A 23572-nucleotide genomic window follows, 5' to 3' on the forward strand; every position below is an offset into this window, starting at 1 on the left:
TAGATAGAAACTGTAGATAGATAGATAGATAGATAGATAGATAGATAGATAGATAGATAGATAGATAGATAGAAACTGTAGATAGATAGATAGATAGATAGATAGATAGATAGATAGAAACTGTAGATAGATAGATAAAAACTGTAGATAGATAGATAGAAACTGTAGATAGATAGATAGATAGATAGATAGATAGATAGATAGATAGATAGATAAAAACTGTAGATAGATAGATAGATAGATAGATAGATAGATAGATAGATAGATAGATAGATAGATAGATAGATAGATAGATAGATAGATAGATAGATAGATAGATAGATAACATACTTCATAGAACAAGTAGGTTTTATTTAAAAGGCAAACAAACTCAAAGAACTGAAGCCCTCGGTTCCACACAGATGCTAAATACTGTACAAAATTGCAGCAAACACAAAGGAGGAAAATTGCGACAATGTTCTGTATGAAACACTGTTTTTTTTTTCCAGAAAAAAAAAGATATTGTGTAGGTTACATAAGCTCCAAACACAATTATGTCTTTTTACAGCTCTGAGGTAGTACAGCAAGCTTACTAAAAACACAAAATAACACAACACAAAACAATGTTCTCAAACATATACGCGATACCAAACATTTATCAATTCAAATATATAACTTTTAAAAACATCAAACATGCCGTAAACAGAATCTTTGTAAAATACATCTGTGTGATTTGTGTGATTTGCAGCATATCATCCATCCATTTCACTCAATCTTTTCTATTCTGTTCTGAAATTGAAAAGAGATCCACATTGTGTGCGGACAAACTGAAAGTGTCTTGTTGCTAATACACTTCATTTCCCAATACAATCGCTCAAAAAAAAAAAAAAAAAAACATCTGCCCTGCTTCATATAAACAGAGGACATTCTTTGGGGGAAAAAAAAGCATTGTGTGGAATAAATTGAACACACTCTCATGTACAGATAATCAGCTCAGATATGCTTTAAACATCTCATGAGACATCATTCAGACTTCCCATAAGTAACATAGTTTTTCAAAATAATGCTACAGAATAAATAAATCCAGAGGTTTTTTGCTGAAGTGTTTCATAGGATGGAAATGAAAAATAACAATTTATGCTATGTTAACTAGCTACTCAATACTCACTATGTCTCTCTATTCACAATTCTCTCATTCAGACTCACCACAAAATTGCAGAGTCCACAGGTTTTTATAGGAGGGGCGGGGCCAACAGTAGTGGTACATGAAGTAAAAAGTCACCAAAATGTCTCATTCTCAGCCAATGGCAAAATTTGATTGTAATAGCCACGTTCCAACCCATAGCAGAAAGTCACATTTTTACAACAAAGTACACCAAAATTAAAACAGTTTGTTTAAAATGTCAAAAGTTGGAAAATAATATATCAACAGTACTATTTCATACCCAGTTTTAGCAGAAAAAAAGAGGTTTGGGTGTTTAGTTACTCTTTAAATTCTCATTTTAAATGTGCAAACTATAGTTAACTGTTAATGTCAGACCTTTGGTCCTCTGGGTTCAGAAATGACGTACCTGGTTGGACTGCTAAGTATTTAAGGCATTTAGTATGGATAGGAATCAGAATTATTGGTTATATCTTTAGTCTGAGTCTGGATCAACCTGATTTCCATGTGTTTAAATGTATGGCAGTTGAGGAAAACACAAGAGACGAACAAAATAGAAAATAATGACAGATCTTTGTATAGAAACATTCTGTAAGTGTGGCTCAGTGGAGAAGAGGTTGGCTCACAAACATAAAAACCTCTGTAGAGGCCTTTGTGAGCGAGGCCAGCATTAGCCTTAAACACAGAGGTTTTATTACAGTGTCAAAAAGTGTAAATGTACTGTATGTGCTTGAGAAATGTGTGGGAAGGGAAGTATTTAGAATAGGATTAGGTGGTTTCATAGTAGGGGAAGATAAGATGAACTTTCTACAGGTTAAAAGGGGCCACCTATTGGCTCACACTCAGGAAGCAGGAAGTGGACCAGAATGCTGGACGCCAAACGCCATTAAACGAGAAGAAGCAGAAGAAGAGGCTAGCATGTTCTTTTTGTGCATGCATAGGTTTTCTGCAAGTACGGTATTCTGCTTTACCTCATAGCTTGAAAAAAAACGCAGAGTATATATGAGTTTGTTTGGAGCTCCAAGTCCATATTTTGAGCCACAGAATACCTTAAAACATAAAACAAATTGCTGCACAATTGAGAAAAAAAAAAAACAAGCAAAAGAATTTTGCCTTGAGGTGCTACTTACTGCCACATGGTGACAGGCTCATATACTACATTTCGCTTTTATACTTTCAGACCAGCCATGGGTCTGCCCAACCTGACTGAATACAAGTCAAGTGAATAAAAAGTGTGAGAAAATGTGTTTAATCTGTATCTGTTTTGATAATTTTAGGATATAGATATATTGTCAGAACATAGGTAAGCATTGTTTATGTGTGATTGTCTGTGTGAGCTATTCAAAGTAGTAAAGATTAATATTCGTATTTTGCTTCATACTTTGAGGACGGTTTGATACATTCCAATGATCTACATTCAAATCGTAAGAATAGAAGTTAGATGAGAGAATATCAGTATGTTGCAGAAAGTGATTGGAGCCTTGATTCTGCCCTAAAGTGTAAGTACTTAGATGTTTGTTTCTTTGAGTTTCACATTAAGGCAATCTATCATCAGTCAACAGGGATCACTTGTCAACTTTGCTGCTGAAAGGGCAAGTTCAGAGTCACTGTGGCTTCTCGTGGCTCCGGGAGAGGTCTTCTAATCATTTCACATTCATTCTGTCGCACATGCTCCTCATGCATCTGTGATAACTCTGTTGAACCTGCTTCAAAGCCAGGCACAGTGTTGGCCACATGAACCACGTGGACCTTATTTCTCCCATTTTTACTGAGGAGGCAGCTAAACACTTTCTTGAAGCCTTTACGAAAGTGCTTAGACACCAGAGCGTATACGATAGGGTTGACACAAGAGTTGGCGTAGGCCATGCAGTGAGAGAGAAGCCTGAAAGCGTATGTGGTCCGATTGAACGGAAAGTCTCCATACAGGTAGCACAGGATCACCACATGGTAAGGCAGCCAGCAAATGCAGAAAAGCACGGTGACGATGATGATCATCTTGGTGACTTTGCGTTTGGCTCTCTTGGATTCCGACATCCCGTCCAGAGGATCAACGGCTGTCCACAAATACTTGATGGTTCGAGTGTAGGAAAGGCTAACAATCAACACGGGAATGACATAGCCAAACAGGAAGGTGCACGTGTCCAGCACTTTACGGTCCTGCTCCTCCCAGCCAGGGATACATACGGTGCTGTTATCAAACTCAATCAGATCATAGTAGCTGAGATATGGACCTGCGAAGACCAGGGAAAGCCCCCAGATGACCACCATGGCTACCACCGCATTCACAGGGGTTCTCAGCTCTCTGGAGCGCAGTGGGTAGCGGATAGCCAGATACCTAAAATAAATATATATAAAAGACAACAACAGTATAGCCACATTAGCATTCGCGACTTACCAACTACACCACACGCACAGATGTTGTAATCAATGCTCCTACTGTGAGATGTCCTACATTCTGTCATTAATAACTGGTGCATTCATTATTCATATACAGTGCATATATACATATATTTTAGATTCTATTCACATTCTTTTTGCATAAAGGTAGAAAGCTGTCCTGTGGGCAGGAATAGAAAATCATATAACACATCTCCTATATCTCTGCACAGGGTTGAAGCTGAACGCTGACAATCCAACCCCAGGGCAATGAGTAATGCTAACAAATGACTAATGCTGCAAGTAAAACTGTAGTGTATTTAAAGTCTCCTATGTCTGGCTATTTGAAGAAGTTTAAACCTGTTATTTTATTAGAACATTCTTGATTAGAACCTTGTTAACATTTGCTTTCAATCAATCAATGCTTCAGTGGTTTATAAGTTCACATTGGATTTCCACACAGACTAAAAACCATTATCTGTAAAATATTTTCCCTTGGTGTCCTTTTGAAAAATAAACCATGAACCACATCACTCTATGAAAACTGATATTGCAACATGATTGTGAAGGAAGTCCATCTACAACCCCAGCACTGATGATCCTTGTGCTTCTGCGCTCATTGTTACCTTAGTTCTTGCTGAAGGTTCTCTGTTGGTTAATACTCATTCACACCATTTATTGCTTCAATTGACCAAAAAGAATACCTCATGGAAATGTGATACATTGCCTTTGCCATCAGCTATTGTTTTTTTCTGTAATATCTGATCGTGGAGCTTTTAAAATAGCCTCAGTAACAGCACAATGAGTGGCTTCTGAATGAAATGAGCACATATAGGAGCTAAAACTATGAGTCCAGTGAAGGACCCCACATTCTTTTAATAAATAAACAAATCCTCCACATGCTTGGTTTGAAAATATGAGCTAAGGAAGCTTTTTGAACCTGCAAATCTAATCAACAATAGTCAAATACAAAAAGAAATAAAAATAATGAATCCATATGCCAAATTTACTACAATTAAGATAAGAGGATGTAAAGCAGCCTATCATTAGGACTTTGGTGTAGGTTTTTCCACGTGATGTGGAAAAACTGATTCGTCCTGTAGTTTGTGACAACATTTTAAAAATTGATATGGCAATGAATCCATTACTGAAGTTGAATTCATTTTCTTATTTTGTACGGATGATGTTTAAGGTGGAATATATCCAGTGACGCATTATATTAAAAGTAGGGTTAACGTGGTAATTTCATAAAGAGATGTAAAATATGACCTAAAATTAGATTAGGGGTGAGGGGGTCTATGTATGTATCAGTTAATATTGGAAATTAAGTGTCGATATTGGCAAAAAGTGAATATCGAACACCTTTAGTAATTAGATATAAGAAGTCAAATATGCCCATTATAATCAGATTCTGCTGCTAATGTCCTTCTTTCCTTTATGTCAATTTTTTGTAGTTGACAATCATTATTTATTTAGTTGTTCATACTATTTGATAATACCAGTCTTGATAATATATTCTATCTAATTTTCTATATAAGTAAAGAAAAAAACTTGAATCCACAAAAAGTCTGAATGTAAGGCAAGGCAAGGCAAGGAAAATGTATTTGTATAGCGCATTTCATACACAAGGCAACTCAATGTGCTTTACATGATAAAACATTCAATTGTTTAAAATCAATAAAAACATTTAAAATCATCAGTAAAATCAATTAAAATCATCAACAAACTTTGATGTAGGCAGTGTTTTGTGTTCTGAGGAATAAAAACATCTGGACTTTTGATAAAAATTTGAAGTAGACTTATCAAAAGGTTATAAAAATTGTGATTCAACTGTTTTTTTGGACTTATGGGTCTGGTATGATTTGTAGTTTAGTAAAAACCAGTGACATAAAAGTAAAAGCCAAATAAAATGCAAAAAAACAAAAAAAAAAAACATTTATAAGAATTTTCCAGAGAAAGTGATTCCATATCTTATATGTGTGTTTCAATCCCTGATACTCAAATACTGTATATCTATTAATTAAACAAACTATTAAAAAAGCTTAGTAGTGAGTGGTGACTGAGCTCTGTCATGTCATTGTTCTGTTTATTAAATGTTCAAGAGGTTTTGAATGAGTCATAACTCAAAAAACATATAAACTGCCTGATAGTACAAGGCTACTGAGTGAATAAACCAAATACTTCAAATTAATTATTCTACTGAAATCTGCTTTGGTTATATTCACCTTGAATACGTCGAATGATGGCACTAAAGTGGTTATTTTGTTTAATATGTATGCATACGTCTACTACTACGACTACTCCATCAGTGCAGGTGTGAATGATGCTGCTCATCCAGGCTAAACTAGGTTTTAATCCTTGTAGGGATTTCAGAGTGAAGAGGAAATGACTATTGAACCCGACACAGTGTAAACCTGGAGGGTGAGACGAGAGCAGCTATACACCGACTGTGCTTATTGACACCAATTATCACATTTTACAACACATTACCGGTAAACGCTGATGGCTCGTTGCCAACTCTGCAAGGAATCAGTAGTCAAGGAAATCATATGCTCATCCAAAATATCGGAGGCACGGGCGCTCAGTAAAAGGATTTAACGACACTTCTAATGCTCTGTTGCTCCTAATGGTAATACCGTCGGATGGCAAAACAAAACAATACGCTGTAAACCAGAACGTTCACGGTAATTAAATAGATTAAGTAGTTTATACTCAAAGTAATAGAAAAAGTTGGACTAAATTAATTATGTCAAGTTGGTGGAACATTTTCTTCCTTTTTGAGTAAATTTAACTAATATAAGTATATAAGTATACAGTAAATGGAACTATATTTGTTTATAAGTAAGCATAAATTGAGCTTAGCATTAATTCAGGCCCAGATTGACTCCCTATTGGTCAAAGCATACAGGAAGCACGACTTAAACCGCGACAGCTGCATCTTACCTCCTCAGCAAGCATCTCACAGCCCACCTCCGCCCCAACTCCTCCAGGTCAGTATGTATCCAACTAACTGGGTGTCATTTTTTTTTTTCATTAACATATGCTCTGATCTGTTCCAGGGGGTTTCCGCTAACCGCTCTCCTTGCTTTAGCCTTTAGCCAGGGCTCAGGGAAGGTCAGGGAGGAGTGCTCTCCCTACCTCCGGCTTTCCAAGTAAGCTTGCAGAAAGGGCAAGGAGGTCCTGGAACAGACCCATACCACCAAATATGTGACTGCATACATATCCAATAAAGCGCTCATAGGCGCTATATAAATTCTAATGCACATTTATTGGAAATAAATCATTTATTTTGACTAAAGCAGTCCTGACTGAAAAACATTTCAGTTCAACTTAATAGAAGTAATTACATGCTAAGAATGATAGTCCTGTTTCAAATAGAGATTATCTGGATCAGTGATCCTGATCATGGTACAGCGATCATTCACACTTTTAGGGCTTGGAAGACATTTATATCTCCATTAATAACCAAACAGTAGAACTAAATGTTTGGGCACCTGAAGTTTTTTAAAATCGCGATGAAATACTCTATCCGGATTTGGATAAAAGTTGGTAGGGTAACCAGACATGACTGAGCGAAATTTCATAAAGATCGGTCATTACAAACTGATATGAATTTTTGAAATTTCGCCAATGATGAGAGATACAGATCATCCATAATCAGCATGATGAACCAGATTCCCTTTAAAATGTAATGGAACCTTCAATCTTCCATGGCGTAAGGTCTATCCTTGGGTAAAATTTGTTCCATATCCAAAAACTTTTAACATCATCCTGCAAACAGACAAACTAATAAATAAATACTACTTCCTTGGCTGAGGTAATAAAAGCAAGTAAAATTCATGGTTGTGGAGGTCGACATGTAATTACTCAAGGAAGCGCTACATTCACTTAACTCTAGGTGTTTTTTGTTTTTTTTAGGTTAAAGTCATTCCTATCATAGCGTATAGACTTTAGGGTGTCTTTCTTGTCCAGCTGGACGTCATGCATGGATCTGTGGTAAAATGGCTGATAGTGAGTGCCCACCACTGGCATTTTTAATGTTTACTGCAATGTTGCTAGTCTTCTTATGATTAACATCATAACATCCAAAGAACAGGATGACAGGTCACTAAGAACTAAACGTTAGAACATCGGATTGAAATTCTATTTCACCAGAGACTCTCCATGGGAACGGAAATTCATAGTTAGCCTGACTCGTTGTTGACATGATATGTAAATGCTGATAGGCATAAATCTCCATAATGGTGTTACCCACATATAGAGAGATGTTACGTGTATTTAAAGGGATAAAGTTCATATAAAATGACTCCACAGACCTTTCTGACACAAATTAATATCAAGGTTTTTTATTCACCTTTTGACCCATCATCAGAAGTGCATTCATGAGATGGGTTGTGTAGCTCTTTAGATAAATTTAGACTAAATTTAAGCATCACAGATAACCTTAATAAAATAATTGTGTGTCTTTGTAGATAGCATTTTGTCAAATATGTTCATACATAATGTTTGTTTACGTTTGTATTTTGGCTAAAATGGCTGTGCGTTAAAGTTTTGCACTAAAATCATGAAAAATTTGAGCAATCAAAACTATTTTCATTTAAATGACTTGGTGGCATGCATGAACGAACGAAAAACAACACTAAAAAGATTAATTAAATGTAGTATTTGAAAACAAAACAATAGCTCAAGTATGAGTAAACCCTACATAATAATTAATTCAACAGAATGAATGATTTATTAACTGACTGGAGCAGCATATACAAACAGAACAAGGAAATGCCTGAATGGGTGCATGAATTAGTCATATGAGTGGGAGGATTATATATTAACGTCACGTAAGCCTACAGCACTAAAAAAATAATATTTTTATATTTAAAATACTAAATAAATAAAAAAACAAAAGCATACCAAACTGATTAATCAGCTAGCCTCATCATCATGTATTTTTGATGGCTGCCTTCTCATATAATTTAGTCTTCTATTTCCCTGTAGGACTTGAATTGTTTTATGATCAAATTAATGTGACTGCAGTGCTTTTAAGTATTATACTTAAAAAAGCATGTACAGTATATATACATATATTATATAACATAATATGAATGCAATGCTAAATTGTGTGGATGAAAGGGTTACACTATTGCTGTTTTCTCTAGAAAAATTGATCTTGATTAAAATGTTGCATTATTAAATCAAAAGATAATGAAAGAGAGGAACTATTTGGTTGATTGTATTACAAAGGCTATTATTTTCATTTCATTCCATTATTCTGTTCATTACATGACTAATCATTTGATTGAGAATTCTAATGAGCTCAATCTGTCAGTTTGTTATTCAATTCATAAAGGCAGTGGCTATCCGTACGGTTGCCATATCAATATACCGACATAAACTGACCTAACCCTAACCCTTCTATCCATATGCAGCGCCCCTCATTGGCCAGTTTAGGTCACGTGACTAAGACTAAACCTAACCCTAACCTTGAAAATTGTTGCGATATAGGTTTATAACCTAACCCTAACCCTAAACCTAACCGTAAACCCTAAACCTAATACTCTACATACGTGTACTTCGTAAACGTACCAATAGCAACGGGGTTGTCCGTACGGCAACCGTACAAATAGACACTTTCATTCATTAATGAACTACTTTTTACTGAATAGTGATTTGTCATTAGACAAAATGCTGTTCCAGAGTAACTGTGGAGTATTTTTTCTACTATTGAAAAATAATAATTATGTTTTACGACATTACGTTAATAAACATACATAAGGTGTGTTAATGTACCTGTGGGAGGACAATGTAACTTAAAGGTGGAGGCCGTAATCTCGTGCAGAAACACTTGTTGTTATTCTGGGTTAAATGTTCCTTCAATCCTAGTCCATACATTATGTATTCAGAAAAATGAATGAAAAGAATCAGAACTCTTTAAAACTCTCACCAATTGGTCCCAATAAAAAGAACTAGCGATGCACCCATAACTTGGCTGAACTACACCCCACACTCTTCTGTGCATGCAATGGTAATTCCTCGTGTACTGATTGCTCTACCTGTCTACAGAAACGGTGGCCAGGGTGAAGCTGCTGGCGTACATGGTGAGGTTGATGAAGAAGTGGACCACTTTGCACATGAAGGAGCCAAACACCCATCCCTCCAGAGAGTAGATGGTTGCTTGGAACGGGACGCAGAAGATGATGAAGAAGAAGTCGGCCACGCTCAGGTTGAGTATGAACAGGTTGGTCGTGTTGTATCCGAGCTGTCCGCTCCGCAGCAGAACAGCAAGCACCAGACTGTTGCCGATAGTACCGAGTAAGAATATCAGGGAGAAGACCACTGACACGATCACACTGGTTGGATTCAACTGGTAGCTTTCAGAGAAGTTGGCCTGCCCCCCTGGTTGGATGAAATCCTCCAAATCTGCCATTTTACACGTCTGGAAAGAGATACATGATAGGATACAAGTGTCAAGGCAGCAATTTTGGATCATTGCACTACCAGAAAATGTAGATCAACATAAATGGGCTTTTTTGAATGGAAAAAAAAAAAGCTACCTTTGTGTCAATCATTTAAACCCGATCTTTGTTGTTATATGTTTTTAGTTGTCTGATAGCTAAATGCAAGATACAATTTGGAACAAATGCAGATCACATCATTCAGTCGCTGAGTCATATTCCTGGAAAATGCGTAGTGCGAAAAGACTTAATGTGTAATTTGTGAGAACAAGGTGGCAGGATATTACATTGACCTCCCAACAAACCAGTTATAAACCATCATACATATTTTGCCAAACCGGAAAAAAATAGTAAAAGTAAATGGAGGAAAAAAAACTATCAGTTGTTTTATATAGTTTAAGACATGTACATGCAACACCTATGCAAGTTCAGCAATATTTAAGAAAAAATCAAATAAAGTAAGTAGGGATGTAACGATTAATCGTAAGACAGTTAAAAATCGATTCATAGGTATCACAGTTCACATCGATGCTGTGAAAATTGAATTGCAGTACTTTTTTTAAACAGCAAAAGTGTTGGCGGCGGGCAGAATCTGCTACTACTTTATTTCTGGCCGCCTTCTACTCTTAAACATATTCATAAATGATTCCTTATCCCTTTGGCACTGAAAGAATATCTGTAATATTATGTGAATATCTGTAAAAGTCACATTTTTCTATTAGCTCCGTCTGCTAGCGTAGCATCTCTTCTTCACTGCTAGAATATCTGCATGCCAACCAACCACTGTGTTACCAGCGCCATCTGCTGGTTCAAAGAAATTTCTGACGCAAATACAGTAAAATGACTTTGTTTGTTTTTTTAAAGTCCAATTGTTAAGGCACAAAATACATTTTCAGTTGCACTTTTAAAAAGAAAAAGAACTATTATGCAGTTTTGTATTGTTTACTATAGAACCAGAATTTAAATTAATAGGCTTCTTCTTCATTTGTATTATTCCTTTATTTATTTCATTCAAGATTTATTTTTCGTTAAATTGCATTGTTTTGAATAGTTTATCAAGGGATACTTTTGACAATGAAAAATAAAAGGAAAATAGTACAGTATTTTCCCAAAAAAAATAAAGGAATATGTTTCAGTCATTTGTCTACATTCCCATTTTGGAAAATGAATCGTGAGAGAATCGTATTGTGAACCCAGTATCGTGAATCGAATCATATCGGGAGTTGAGTGAATCGTTACATCCCTAAAAGTAAGTAAAAGCTAATCATTTAAATAGAGAAAAACAATCAATTTTAGTACTGACGATGACAACCGACCAACAAAAAGATGAGCATATGTTTCAGTTTTAAACAAAGTCTAACTTTTTTTTTTTTTTTTAAACTAACATCCGGTGGAAATTGAGGGTCAGAGAGAGAGAGTAGGCCTATCCATTATGAAGTTTTCAGGGAAATGAATCAAGCCACTCTGAAACCAATTCAACTACTTGATCCTCTACTCTATTCTAAGCCTCTCTGCTGCTCGGCTGCTGCCCTCTGATTAAAATCATTTCACTAAAAGCAAAAAGCAGAGTAGCGTACTTATTCCTTAGAAAATATATTAGCATTTAGCCAGTATCAGAGTGGACCATCTGTTCACCATGTGCAGCAGTAAAAGAGAGGTTTGAGCCCAAATTACAACAAAGTCATCTCAGTGCGCTTAACAAAATCTAAAGTCCACAGTAAAAAAGAAAGATGATGATGTCTGATGTGACTGCGCAACACTCAAATGTTACATTTTCAATGGACGTCAATGTGAGAAGTGTTAAGTTGGGACTGGAAAGTCAAAAACTGACTTTAAAGCTGCTGGAGACATTTTTTTTTAAATGAGATAAAGACATAGATCATTTGCTTTGAAAACATTTGTAAAAGGTTGAAATTGTTGCTCAAAAGTGTTCTTTTGATTTCCGTTGTAAACACTTGGTTAGTTGAAATTGAGGAGTTTTGCGCATTGTATTGTGAGATGTGAAGTTCCGTAGACGGGTGCATAGAAGTGTAACCCTAACCCTAAATATACCTGACCCCACTAGATACCTCCACCTAACCTAAAAAATGCCAACATAGCTCCAAAGGTGTCCTCATTTAGCAAACAACACCAAATGACAGCTTAATGACACCTAATTTATGCTAATAGCTAATAGCATAGCCAAAACAATGGCGGATGTTTATTTTGAGGTTTACGCGGAAAGATCCAAATCCGGGCGAAATTTTATGTCTCGCGGAGTGAAATGATATCACGTGGAATACTGGGAACAAAATAGAACAAAAACAGTGTCAAGCCAATCGCTGTCCTCCTTATCTGGAGATGAAACACAAGAAATCACATAAAAAATGAAGGAAAAACACATCTATGCGTTCGTTTACGGGACTCCACGCCCCACAATGCAATGTGTAAAACTGTTTCGCCAATGTCAACAAACCAAGTGTTTACAGTGGAGATCAAAACAAAATTTCAAACTTTGTACATGTTTTTTTTTTTTTTTTTTAATTATTTTTGATGTATTGATCCATGCGGCCTAAATTATGTCTTTATCTGATAAAAATGATTGTCTCTTCCAGCTTTAAAGACTCCCTCCAAACATATTATAAATAGAAATCAATCAGCCACTGTGTAGTTCTGGATAAAAATCCTTTGTAAATATGTAAATTATATCTGGCACCTTTTCACACTTAAAGACACCTTTTTGTAAAGTAGTTCTCAGTGCAGGATCGAGCTCATTTCTAGCTGACTCAACAGCACTGCATTAGCGTTATCTCTGAAGAACGGCTGTAATGGTGACTGAGTTGACAAATACACACTTCAAATACACACAATGACGACAGTGAGTCAGAGTCAGGAACAAGCTGCACATTTTCGGGAGCAACAAACTATTGCACTAAAAAAAAAAAAACCCAGGCTTTTATCATTATTGAATTTACTGCAGCAATAGTCGGTGTTGATTGTTTACTTTTAGCTATAAGAAGATATACGGAGGTGGGGGCGGATCCCAACCTGGCATCTAAAGATATAAATGGAGACATAGTCCTTATTGTGCATCCAGGGTAGTTGTTGCTAGTAAATGAAATCTTTTATGAATAATTTTTCACAAAAAGCTTACAAAAAACCATTGCACATTGGAGCATTGAGTGAAGCAAAAACATGACAGAGATGGCACATTTAATCATCTTATAACCATTTAATAACTGATACAAAGAGATAGTGATAAAGATTTGGAAACATTTTTATTTTCATGTCACCGGTTGCAATTGCCGCAAGATTTGCTGAAAAAAAAAATGTGTTAATCTGGTTTATTAAAAAAGTTAAAGAGTTAAAACTCTCTTTTCCTGGTACAGATACTGAATTTTCATTATTGTTATTATTATTATTATTATTATTATTATTATTATTATTATTATTATTATTATTATTATTAATATTTTCCAACACTTGCAGTTGCAAATCTCATGAGATGTCAATGAGACATAAATCAAGGGGATCAAGTTGAATAAAACTTTATTTGGTTCATGATTACTTTTAAAAAGGAAAAAAAAAATACACATTAAATACCAAGAATATACAGGCATAACGTTTACAAAAGATGAGCATTATTATGAAACTGTACAGCTTTAAATTGATATGATTCCACACAAAGTGGGCTTGGTTTTGCCACTTGTAGTAAGTCTATGTACTTCATTTATATTCTTAGTGAAGCTCATATTTTACTCTGTATGTGCCTTGCCTCCTGCACAATCAATTTCATGGGTTTTGAACTGCTAGGTAAGACCAACCTTGTGATAACAAAGTTGTCTGAGGTTCGATTTCAATACAAAATTCTCAGAAAATGAAAACAATTGTGGATTTCAGAGGCATACGTCGTCTATGGATTGATACAGTTTCGTATTGACCTTAAATGAAACCTCTCTCTCTCTCTAGTGAACAGACATTGGTAGTCGTGGGGCACGTTTGGCCCTTGAACTTAGATAAGTAGACGATGGTGCTGAAGTGGAAAACTTTCTTTAAAAACAGTTTTTACTTCATTTCTTGTGTTTCTTCACATCACTAAACAGAGATTTGCTTGACGGCATTTTTCGCATTTTTGTTTTTGTCATGTTTGTTGTTTCTGTGATATGACATATCTCTGCAAGACATTACATTTCAATATCAACATCTGTCATTGTTTTGACTGAATTTTTAATCTGTGAAAACATCAAAAATGCCATTTGGGCAGTGTGGATTAGAAGAACTTTTAGATTAAACACAGATACAGTTGCAAAAATGTAATCGTTACCAGCAACAAGGGCAAATCCCAGCCCAGATGATACTGTATGTGTACTTTCCTTTCAGATTTCACTCACTTGCTCATTTCTAGCTCACTGCGTGTGAGATTCTAGTGACGACAACGACAATTACATTGAGAAAACAACTCTTGTCATCTGTCCTTGAGCTGTTCAATCAAAAAAAAAAAAAGGCAGAGAAAGACCTATACACCTTAGTGCAGGTTGGTATCGTACATTTATACTCAGAATTTATGTTGAATTTTACGTTTTTTTGTCTTGAAACGTTAATAACGTTATGTATCACGATGCAGTATGGTACATATCCAGCATTAGTAGCCATCAAAACAGAAAACGAATGTTTTAGTCTGATAAAACAGAGAAAATTAAAAAAAAGACCTTTTCACAAAATTTTATCCAAGCAGGAAAGCAGCTTGATGTAAATTGAAGCAAAGATACAAGAGTGTAGTTTGCTAATTATTGTTTTCATATTAAGACCTTGAAATATTGCATGACCAAAGATTGGTTGTTACCAACAGTAAAATGAATGGCATTCAAAAAGAGCCCAAAGCAACAAATCTTTACTGAATAAACAACATAAAAAAACAATAACACAGTTATATCTGCTTCCTTCTATACAGTATATTATACAGATAGGGGAAAAGGGGAGGGGTCTCTGTATTTAGAGACTTTGGTACTTCATTTTTAATGAATGAAAAAACAAAAAAAAAGCAAAAGAGTTTGAAGAAAAATGTGCAAGCAGTAATACATCTTGCTGCTTTTCTTGAGAATTTTAATGAAAAAGACAATATTAATAAAACTTAAAGCAGATGAACTGTTTCGCCAACAGATGCTCCTTTTTCTCCCTAAAAAAAAACAGGATAAAAAAAAAAAAAAAAGGTGTAATAATCCCAGGTAAGGACATGTTCTGCATATGACCCAGAAGATGAGAGAACATCTATATTAATGCATGGCAGAGGCTGAGTTATAACATCGGCTGGCTGTGCTGCAGAGGAATCTATCTCACAGCTCTGTTGCCATGCTAGACTTTACAAACCTGATGTGGCTGATCATGCACTCCACCAATAGAAAAAAAGTCATTATTATGTTTAGAGCTTCAAACTGGAGCCTGCAGAGAACATGTTTCAAACCCAGCTGGGGTGGCAGACACAGTGTGAGAGTATAGTGACACGTGAAGGAATTATTGGAGAATCTCACTCAGAAAAGGATGACAACAGAGGTGTCTGGGTGTAGGAAGGAGTGGGAAATCTTTAAAAATGATGCTTTAAAGTATGACAGCATGTGACAATATTATACTTGAAACTGTCCTCAAAAGCCCGGAATGTAAACATTTCTGTCTTGATTCAGGGGAAGCTGACAGTCAAAGTTAAGCTTTATCATCTCTGCATCAGCTCTGATGTCCTAAATACTGAACATACACCCTAAATCCAGCACACATGGATGTTTTGGACTAAAAGAGGGGAAATGGCATGCAGCTCATGCAGATGCAGAGAGATGAACGTACCAGACTGTAGAAAGGTGGAGACACACAGCCCTTCCTGTGGATCTGCTCAAAACGCCTCAGTCTCACTTCCTCCAGTGTTCATTCCAATGTGATGCTGCTGCCGCTGCTGCTGTCTACACTTTCCCCCATCCACCCTGTCATACCCTCCCACTTGTGTGAGACGGGGAGGGGGTACCCCTCCTCCACATTCACTTTAATGATCCCACTACACTGCAGAACAGCGATGCAAGGATAATGTGTGAAGAGAATTCGTACGCAGAACTGAGAAGCCTCAGGAGATTTCTGACTAAATCATTCCTTTAATAAGGCAGGAAGATTAAAAACACTTTGCTTTGTTGTGACTGAAAGCTGATTAATGTGATTGGACAATGCTTTTGAGACACATGATAAAAATGACGGTAACACTTTACTTGAAGTTTTATACAAAAGGCTGGCAATACGCTGTCGTTATTGTTACATGACACCTGTCACTAGCATGAACAAGCGGTGATGAAGGCTGTCATTAAAGCTGATACCTGGAGTTTCTGAGAAATCTATGTTTATGTATGCATGTGTATAAAATGCGAAAAAATATCTTTTACTATGGTTTACTGCCGGTGGTCATTTATATACATTCATGTATATAAGTCCATCCTTCGTCCTATAGACCCCTATACAAATGGAAATGATCGCCGAGTGCGCCCAGCCAGTAGGCTTCGACTTCCTGTTTTTGAGACTGTCAATCAAAGTGAATGCGGAACTGTGCACGGAAACAAAGCCGCCCGTCACAACAGCAAACAGATAAATATGATTTTGGCTCTTACCTGACCCATAGACCTATATCAATGTGACCCAATGCAACCTTGTTTTGTTCCACAATGCGCATGCAAAAAAGTAGAGGCGTGGCTTCTGGTAGATTGCAGAGGCAGGGGGAGGAAGTGGAGCTGTTGAGGGCGGGACTTCAAGACCTTCGCTCAGAAACTCTGGTCATCAGCATTAAGTTTTGTTTGTTACCCTATCCCTAACCCTACCCAAGCCCACTAAATCTCTCCACGGAACCCAAAAAATGTCGACATAGCTCCAAAAGTGTCATATTTAGCAAACGACACTTAATGACAGCTTCATGTCAGCTTTATGTTGAAAACTTGAAGTGAATTGTTACCAAAATGACACACGATGTTTAAACTACTTATTAAAGCATCACATGGGGGCTGTTTGTGTGTAGAAAGCCATTGAAAAAAACTATGTCAGGATTACATTTAAACTGATGGGTTTGATATATATGATCTTTACTATTTATTTATTTATTCATTAATTTTTGTATTATTTATGTTGCTCATTCACTCGCTTACATGATTAATTCCTCTGTCAAAGAGGAAATCATTTAATTGCTTTTTATTCATTAGTTTTTCTTATAGCAAGATCAGAAATGATGGATCTGAATGAATATACAAATTCTGTATCAATTACAAAAATAGAAAAATCCCTATCTCACATTATTGGTGAAATTTTATATCAGTTTGTAAAAAAAGCAATCTTTAATACATTTGACTCAAATTTGACTTGTCAGGTTGGTTCCTCAATTACCCAACTGAGTTTCAAGAGTAATCACACACATGAGCACAGGAGGGGGAGGGGCTGGAGGTGGTCATTCTGGAGGTATGACTTTTAAAGTGTGAATGATCGCGATACCATGACCAGGATCATTGATCCATCTTAACTGTCCAATATCCGACAAATAAGATATTTGGCACCTGATGGCAGTTTGTGTTCTCTGAGTGCTGGTGTTCTTTTGTTTCTCAGATAGTAAGGCAATACAAATGGAAACCATGTATCTAAAAAAAAAATCAAGTGTAGAGCTAATCAGTATGGTGTCATGATAACATTCTTTTTAAATCGACAAGTTTCTTTTTGTTCTCGGACTAGTCTTAAAGAGGAAACAATCCACCCTTTGCATGGTCACGCCACACATTAATGAGTTTTATACCAGACCCCAATTTTTTTTAAGGGGCTATACTCCACAGCTATATTAGTATATCTGGGCTTCATCTAACCAAACATTCCCTGTCAGAGAGAAGCTGTCCTACGAAGGTCAATAACTACACGCTAATTTAAACCAATGATTTCAGCCTGTCTACGTGTGCGCTCACATAATAGTGTTAGAGATGACAGCATCTGACCAATCACTAAAATGGAGAAAACTGGCAGTGACCTTTTTAACAATGGAGGAACAGCTTATGATTTTGAACAAATATAATGAATTCAAAACCACAATGACAGCAAAGAGCAACAGTGTTAGTGCACTTCATAACCTGGTCCCGACCAGGTTATGAAGTATAATAATAACAATAATTCAAATCTATAATTCAGACAAAAAAAAAAAAAAAAAAAAACCATTGTTGCTACAGGAAGGCAGGAATGAGAGAACTCAGGCAGGAAGCTGCTGACGCTGTTAATGTGTGAAAAAAATGATATTAATCTATTGGATGATAAACGGATGGCGCTCTGATCAGTTAAACTTTATTACAGCACACACCTGTTTCTATTCAGGAAGACCTCTATTTATCTATTTATCACACACACACTGGGATGAGAGCACATTGTTTCACCGGAGTATGTTCCTGCTGATGCTGTCAGCCGCACTATAGCGTGTGAATGAATGAAAGAATGAATTATTGAATGATACGGAGACACAGGCTTCATCAGCTGACTGTAGATCAGTTCATTAGATATAAATCTATATCTTTACTAAAGGATGTCATCGGTAAATGAAAGGATTGCATTTATCCATTAATATTCTTTCTTTTCCTAACCGCAGTAGTCAGATCTGCACCAACCAAGATCTTCAAACAATGGGTAGGTCGTTTTCTAAGAGATATGATTGGTCAGGAGGCGGGACTTTAGTAGTCACCCAGATCCTAGCCAGAACAAAACTTGGCCCCGACCAGGTTAGTCGTTCAGCCTAAGTTACCATGTTGATTTAGCCTCGTAAGACTTAAGCCAGCTTTGTAGGACAGCACACACGGATTATATCCCGGAAGTTAGCACGATAAGAGGAAATCTAGCTTTGTAATATAGCCCCTAAACTTATGCCTGTTTTGTTTTCCATTGATTGATATATTAGTGTGCCTTTGTTCCTGTCTCATTGTTTCACTCCTGTGATTAACTATGTCTGCATGCACTGAGTCAGCGTGGGCAGGAAAAGGTTTGTCATCCTCCAAGATGCATTTATTGACGTAAATGTTTTGTTTTCATTGATATCCAGTATGAATGAAGTTTTCATTATTGTTAAAATCACCTGTTATATGGGACGGTTCTTGTGTTTTTTTTAGTGGGTACTGCATTCATACGTCTTTGTTTCGTGTCTTTTTATATACACATTAAAAATACGGTGTTTGTTTTTTTTGTTGTAAAAATAAAAAATAAAAACACACTAAAAAAAATCCCTCTTTCCAATTGTCTGATCGTCACTGAATGCAATAGCTTAAAAGAGCCTAAATGCAATTATTTATATAACGATATGCAGCAGAGTCAGGTTTAGTGTGGAACAGCTGAATCTACACATTGGACGACACACAGGGTTCACAATACAATACTTTCCAAAGGAAATATAGACAAAAATGCCATTATTTTTTTATATAACAATAAATAAAGTGCAAAAAACGCTTATCAAACTTAATTCAGCACTTCAAAGCATCCGATTTGTTCCACAGCAGAAAGTAAAAAGGCAAGGAAAGGAAAATGTATTTGTATAGCGCATTTCATACACAAGGCAATTTAATGTGCTTTGCGTGATTAAAAAGTGCAATAGAAAACATTAAACAGTTTAAAAATCAATAAGAACATTAAAATCAGCAGTAAAAACATTAAATTAACAATATTATGATTAAAATTCTCCCTCTCAGTCATGAGCAGTAGAGAAAAAGAGTGCCTTTAACTAGGATTTTCAAAATGTCCGGATTGGATGCTGACTTCTGCTCTGCTGGCAGTTTGTTCCACTTCTTGCAGCATAACAACTAAAAGCAGTGTCACCATGTTTACTGTGAACTCTGGGCTCCACTATCTGACCTGTGTCCATAGATCTGAGAGACCTGCTGGGTTCATACCTGACTAACATCTCAATGATGTATTCTGGACCAAACCCATTCACAGATTTATACACCAGCAGCAGAACTTTAAAGTCTATTCTGAGGCTGACTGGGAGCCAGTGTAAACACACCTGGAGTAATGTGATCTGACCTCTTTGTTCTAGTTAACAATGGCTCCTCCAAGTAGGAATTAAACCAGGGCTGCCCAACCCTGGTCCTCAAGGGCCACTATCCAGCATGTTTTAGATGTTTCCCTCTTCCAACACACCTGATTGAAATGACCAGGATCGTTATCAGGGTTCTGCAGAGCTTGATGATGAGTTAATCATTTGAGTCAGGTGTGATGGAAGAGGGAAACATCTAAAACATGCTGGATAGTGGCCCTTGAGGACCAGGACTCGGCACCCCTGACTTTAACCATTGCATTACTTTTCAATGTAGTCCAATCTGTTGCAATCTGTAAAATGTTCTGGTCCACAGTGTCAAATGCAGCACTGAGATCCAATAGAATGAGAACAGAAACTTTTATTGAATCACTGTTTACAACTTATGTCATTGATCAGTTTGATAAGACCAGTTTCTGTGCTGTGATGAGAACGAAAGCCTGACTAAAAGGTATCAAATATTCTATTTAAGGTTAAGAATTGACTCAGTTGGTTGAAGACCACCTTCTCAAAGATCTTGGCTGTCGATGGAAGGTATTTAGCCAGTACAGAGGCACCCAGTGTTCTCTTTTTAACAGGTTTCACAGCAACTACATTCAAGGATTTTGAGACGATGCCTGATACTGGAATGAGCAGTTGATTATCTGACACAAATTTGTCAAAAATAACTTTACAACAGTTCTCAAGAAGTTTGAAGGTATTGGGTCGTTGATGAATTTAGCTGCTGATTGTTTTTGGGTTCACTGTAATGTGTGTAATGTTCAGGCTTTTAGTTATTTTGCTGGTTTGTGCTGTTTTTTTTAAGTAGAAAAACGTGAAAATTGCATAAGATATCTTAGCCCCTCCAGATACGCAAAATCAATGAACGCAGTCTCCCCATGCTTATATCACAACTGCAGTCATTTATAATCTCAAGTTGTTAAAAGAACTCTGTTTTTTGTACAAAATCCTGCAAATTGTTCCACAACATTCTCCCAAATTAAATGAAAATTGGTCACAAAATCATGGAAATTAAGGTGAAGATCTTGAGTTTGGCAAACCTGGTCTCCGCCATAGATAGACTGTTTTTAGTCCACACACGTTTCCTTTGCTGACCTTCAGGGGCAGCACCATCCCTCTGTGGAATCTAGTCCACTAGAAGAAGATGGACAGCAACAGCAGAGGGCAGAGAGAGTCAACATGTTTCCCTCAAGGGAAAAACAACACTCAGGATTACATAACATGTGCTTGTCTTCCCTCTGGCACCTAAGTTGAGGAAAATCTTGACGCAACACTTTGAAACAGTCCTGCTAGACCTTTTTTTGTATCAGAAAATAGCATCTCTGACAGTGTGCGTACATGGCTGTCAGCAAACCTTTATGAATTCAACACACCAGGTCAAACATACTTTTTCCCTTGTGTATTAATAATTATGTATGACTGCTAGGGTGCTTTCTTTTGGCTCTATTGGTCTTCTACCTTCCACAATATTTAGCAAATTTAGAAATAAAACATCTATGTGATCCAAGCTTATAAAACTAAGGCTTTAAACTATGGTTTAAAGTTGCTAAAATAAACATCAACTTTTTGCAACATTTAGCACCAAACCAATTTTGAAAAAACATTAGTTTTTTTAAAAAAAATTTTTATCTTACTTTTGACCAGTGTCAATGAGCTATTTTGGTACTCCCAGTGGATTTGCATATTAGCTAAATATTTAGTTTCACCTCTGACATTTAGATTTAGCATTTAGATTTAACATTTAACATTTAAATTTTATATTTAGATTTAGATTTAGATTCAACATTAAAATTGAGATTGTAGATTTAACATTTAGGAATCATTTTTAACATTAATGTTTAAATATAACATTTATATTTGACCATTAACATTTAGATTTAACATTTAATATTTGGATTTCAGAGTTAAATTTAGATCTAACATTTAAGATTTAGATTTAACATTTAAATTTAAACATTGACATTATATTTTGGTCTAAATATCTGGTCTAAAGTAACATACATAAATGAATGTGTTTTTTAAACATGGTTTGTAGCTAAACGTTGCGTTTTATTTTAGCATGTGCAACTTAACAAACGGCGCCCCATATTAAACACTATTACAATAGTTATTGTACGTCACCCTCTTTGTTAAAACTCTTTACTTGCTCATACTGACCGATACTGCCCTAAAGTTAAAAAAAAAAAAAAAAAGAGTGTGAATGAATCTCGTTGAACTAACTGAGGTGGGGCGATAGATTGTGATCTTGGCGAATGAACATTCAGATACTCCTGGGTGTTGTAATGTGAGCGTTTCCATGGCAACAGCAGACAGATCCCATTTGAAAGGACGGCAAAAACAGAGCATTGATTGTAGCCTGATCACAGACAGTGCGTAGCATGACATTTTAAAGCTGCAGGTTTAGAAATAAATACATTGAATTATAAGTGAGCTTGTTGGAGTGAACATTGTACAATCAATGCACTTTTTTTCTGTTCCCTTTGTTTTGAGGAATTTTTTGAAGGTCTGCTTAAGAAAGAATTACCAAGACAATCAGTCGCAAACTCACACATGTCAGACTAATGTGACTTTCAGGTTAAAAGGAGTTGTTTTTCTTTGGGAGTAACATTTTTAATTTACTTATTAATTGGAGTTTTCCTCCAGCGACTGATGGGATGTCACACTGAAATGAAATTGTGTTGCTCTGTAACATGTGCGATGACAAATACAATTGATTGATTGTTGACACTGCTGTACTCATATCACGGTAAGTGGTCATTCATATGATCATTGAAAAATCTTATAATTTAAGGCATTATCAAGTTCTATTCTAGATATGGTTTTAGACACATCATCAGTGTCGTATCCTGGTATCATTCTATATATTAAAACATCGTATTACATCGTCCTGCTTCTAAATCCTCCGATATTATATGAATTGTTTTTATTATTAGACTTATTGAGGTTATTTTTTGGGATCTTTACATTTTTTTATTGATTTTATTTGAATATTCTTAGGTTTGGATAAAAAAATTACAGTATATAACCCCTTGGGTAATAATAAATGACAGGTTTTTTTGTCCAGTACAAACCACTATTACTGCCAAAATTAGTTAGTAGTTCCCAGTTTTACTATTATTATTATTGTTTTTTAACTAGTCTATTTATCAAACAAAAACACCTAATCCTACCCCTAATTAAAATATAATGCTGTGTGTGTCGTGTGGTGGTGGTTGAGTTTAACGAACAGCATTATTTTAATATCACAGGAAATAATTCTCTGGTACTTTTGTTTTTTTTTTTTTTCTGTTTACACTTAATATAATTATCAAAATTAAAAAAAAGTTCTAAAACACTAGTGTGTGTGTGTATAGCATATGTGTATAAACCTGCCCGTGTTCAAATTTGTACCTTATTAATCTTAATAATAGTGTGAGAGAAATTCTAATAGTATCATTAATTTCAAGAGCCTTCTTCTTTTGAGGATCACATGTTGCATGCTCAGTTATTTTCCATAATCCATCATCTTAATTAGTGAGAAGTGAAGAAAAGCAATCAAAAATCAATTATATTCAAAGAACA

The 23572-nt window shown here is 35.9% G+C and overlaps 1 protein-coding gene across 1 annotated transcript; it reads right to left on the bottom strand.

Annotated features, from left to right (window-relative positions):
• Window positions 1–2473: 2473 nt before the first annotated feature.
• galr2b (galanin receptor 2b) lies at window positions 2474–15889 on the bottom strand. Its single transcript, XM_028455536.1, has 3 exons — window positions 15781–15889; window positions 9565–9947; window positions 2474–3476 (listed from the first exon to the last, which is right to left on the bottom strand). Exons 2-3 carry the CDS (start codon window positions 9936–9938, stop codon window positions 2714–2716), a joined length of 1137 nt encoding a protein of 378 aa, XP_028311337.1. The 5' UTR covers window positions 9939–9947; window positions 15781–15889; the 3' UTR covers window positions 2474–2713.
• Between the last annotated feature and the right edge of the window lie 7683 nt (window positions 15890–23572).

Source organism: Gouania willdenowi, chromosome 8, assembly GCF_900634775.1.
Source record: "Gouania willdenowi chromosome 8, fGouWil2.1, whole genome shotgun sequence".
Taxonomy (NCBI): domain Eukaryota; kingdom Metazoa; phylum Chordata; class Actinopteri; order Blenniiformes; family Gobiesocidae; genus Gouania; species Gouania willdenowi.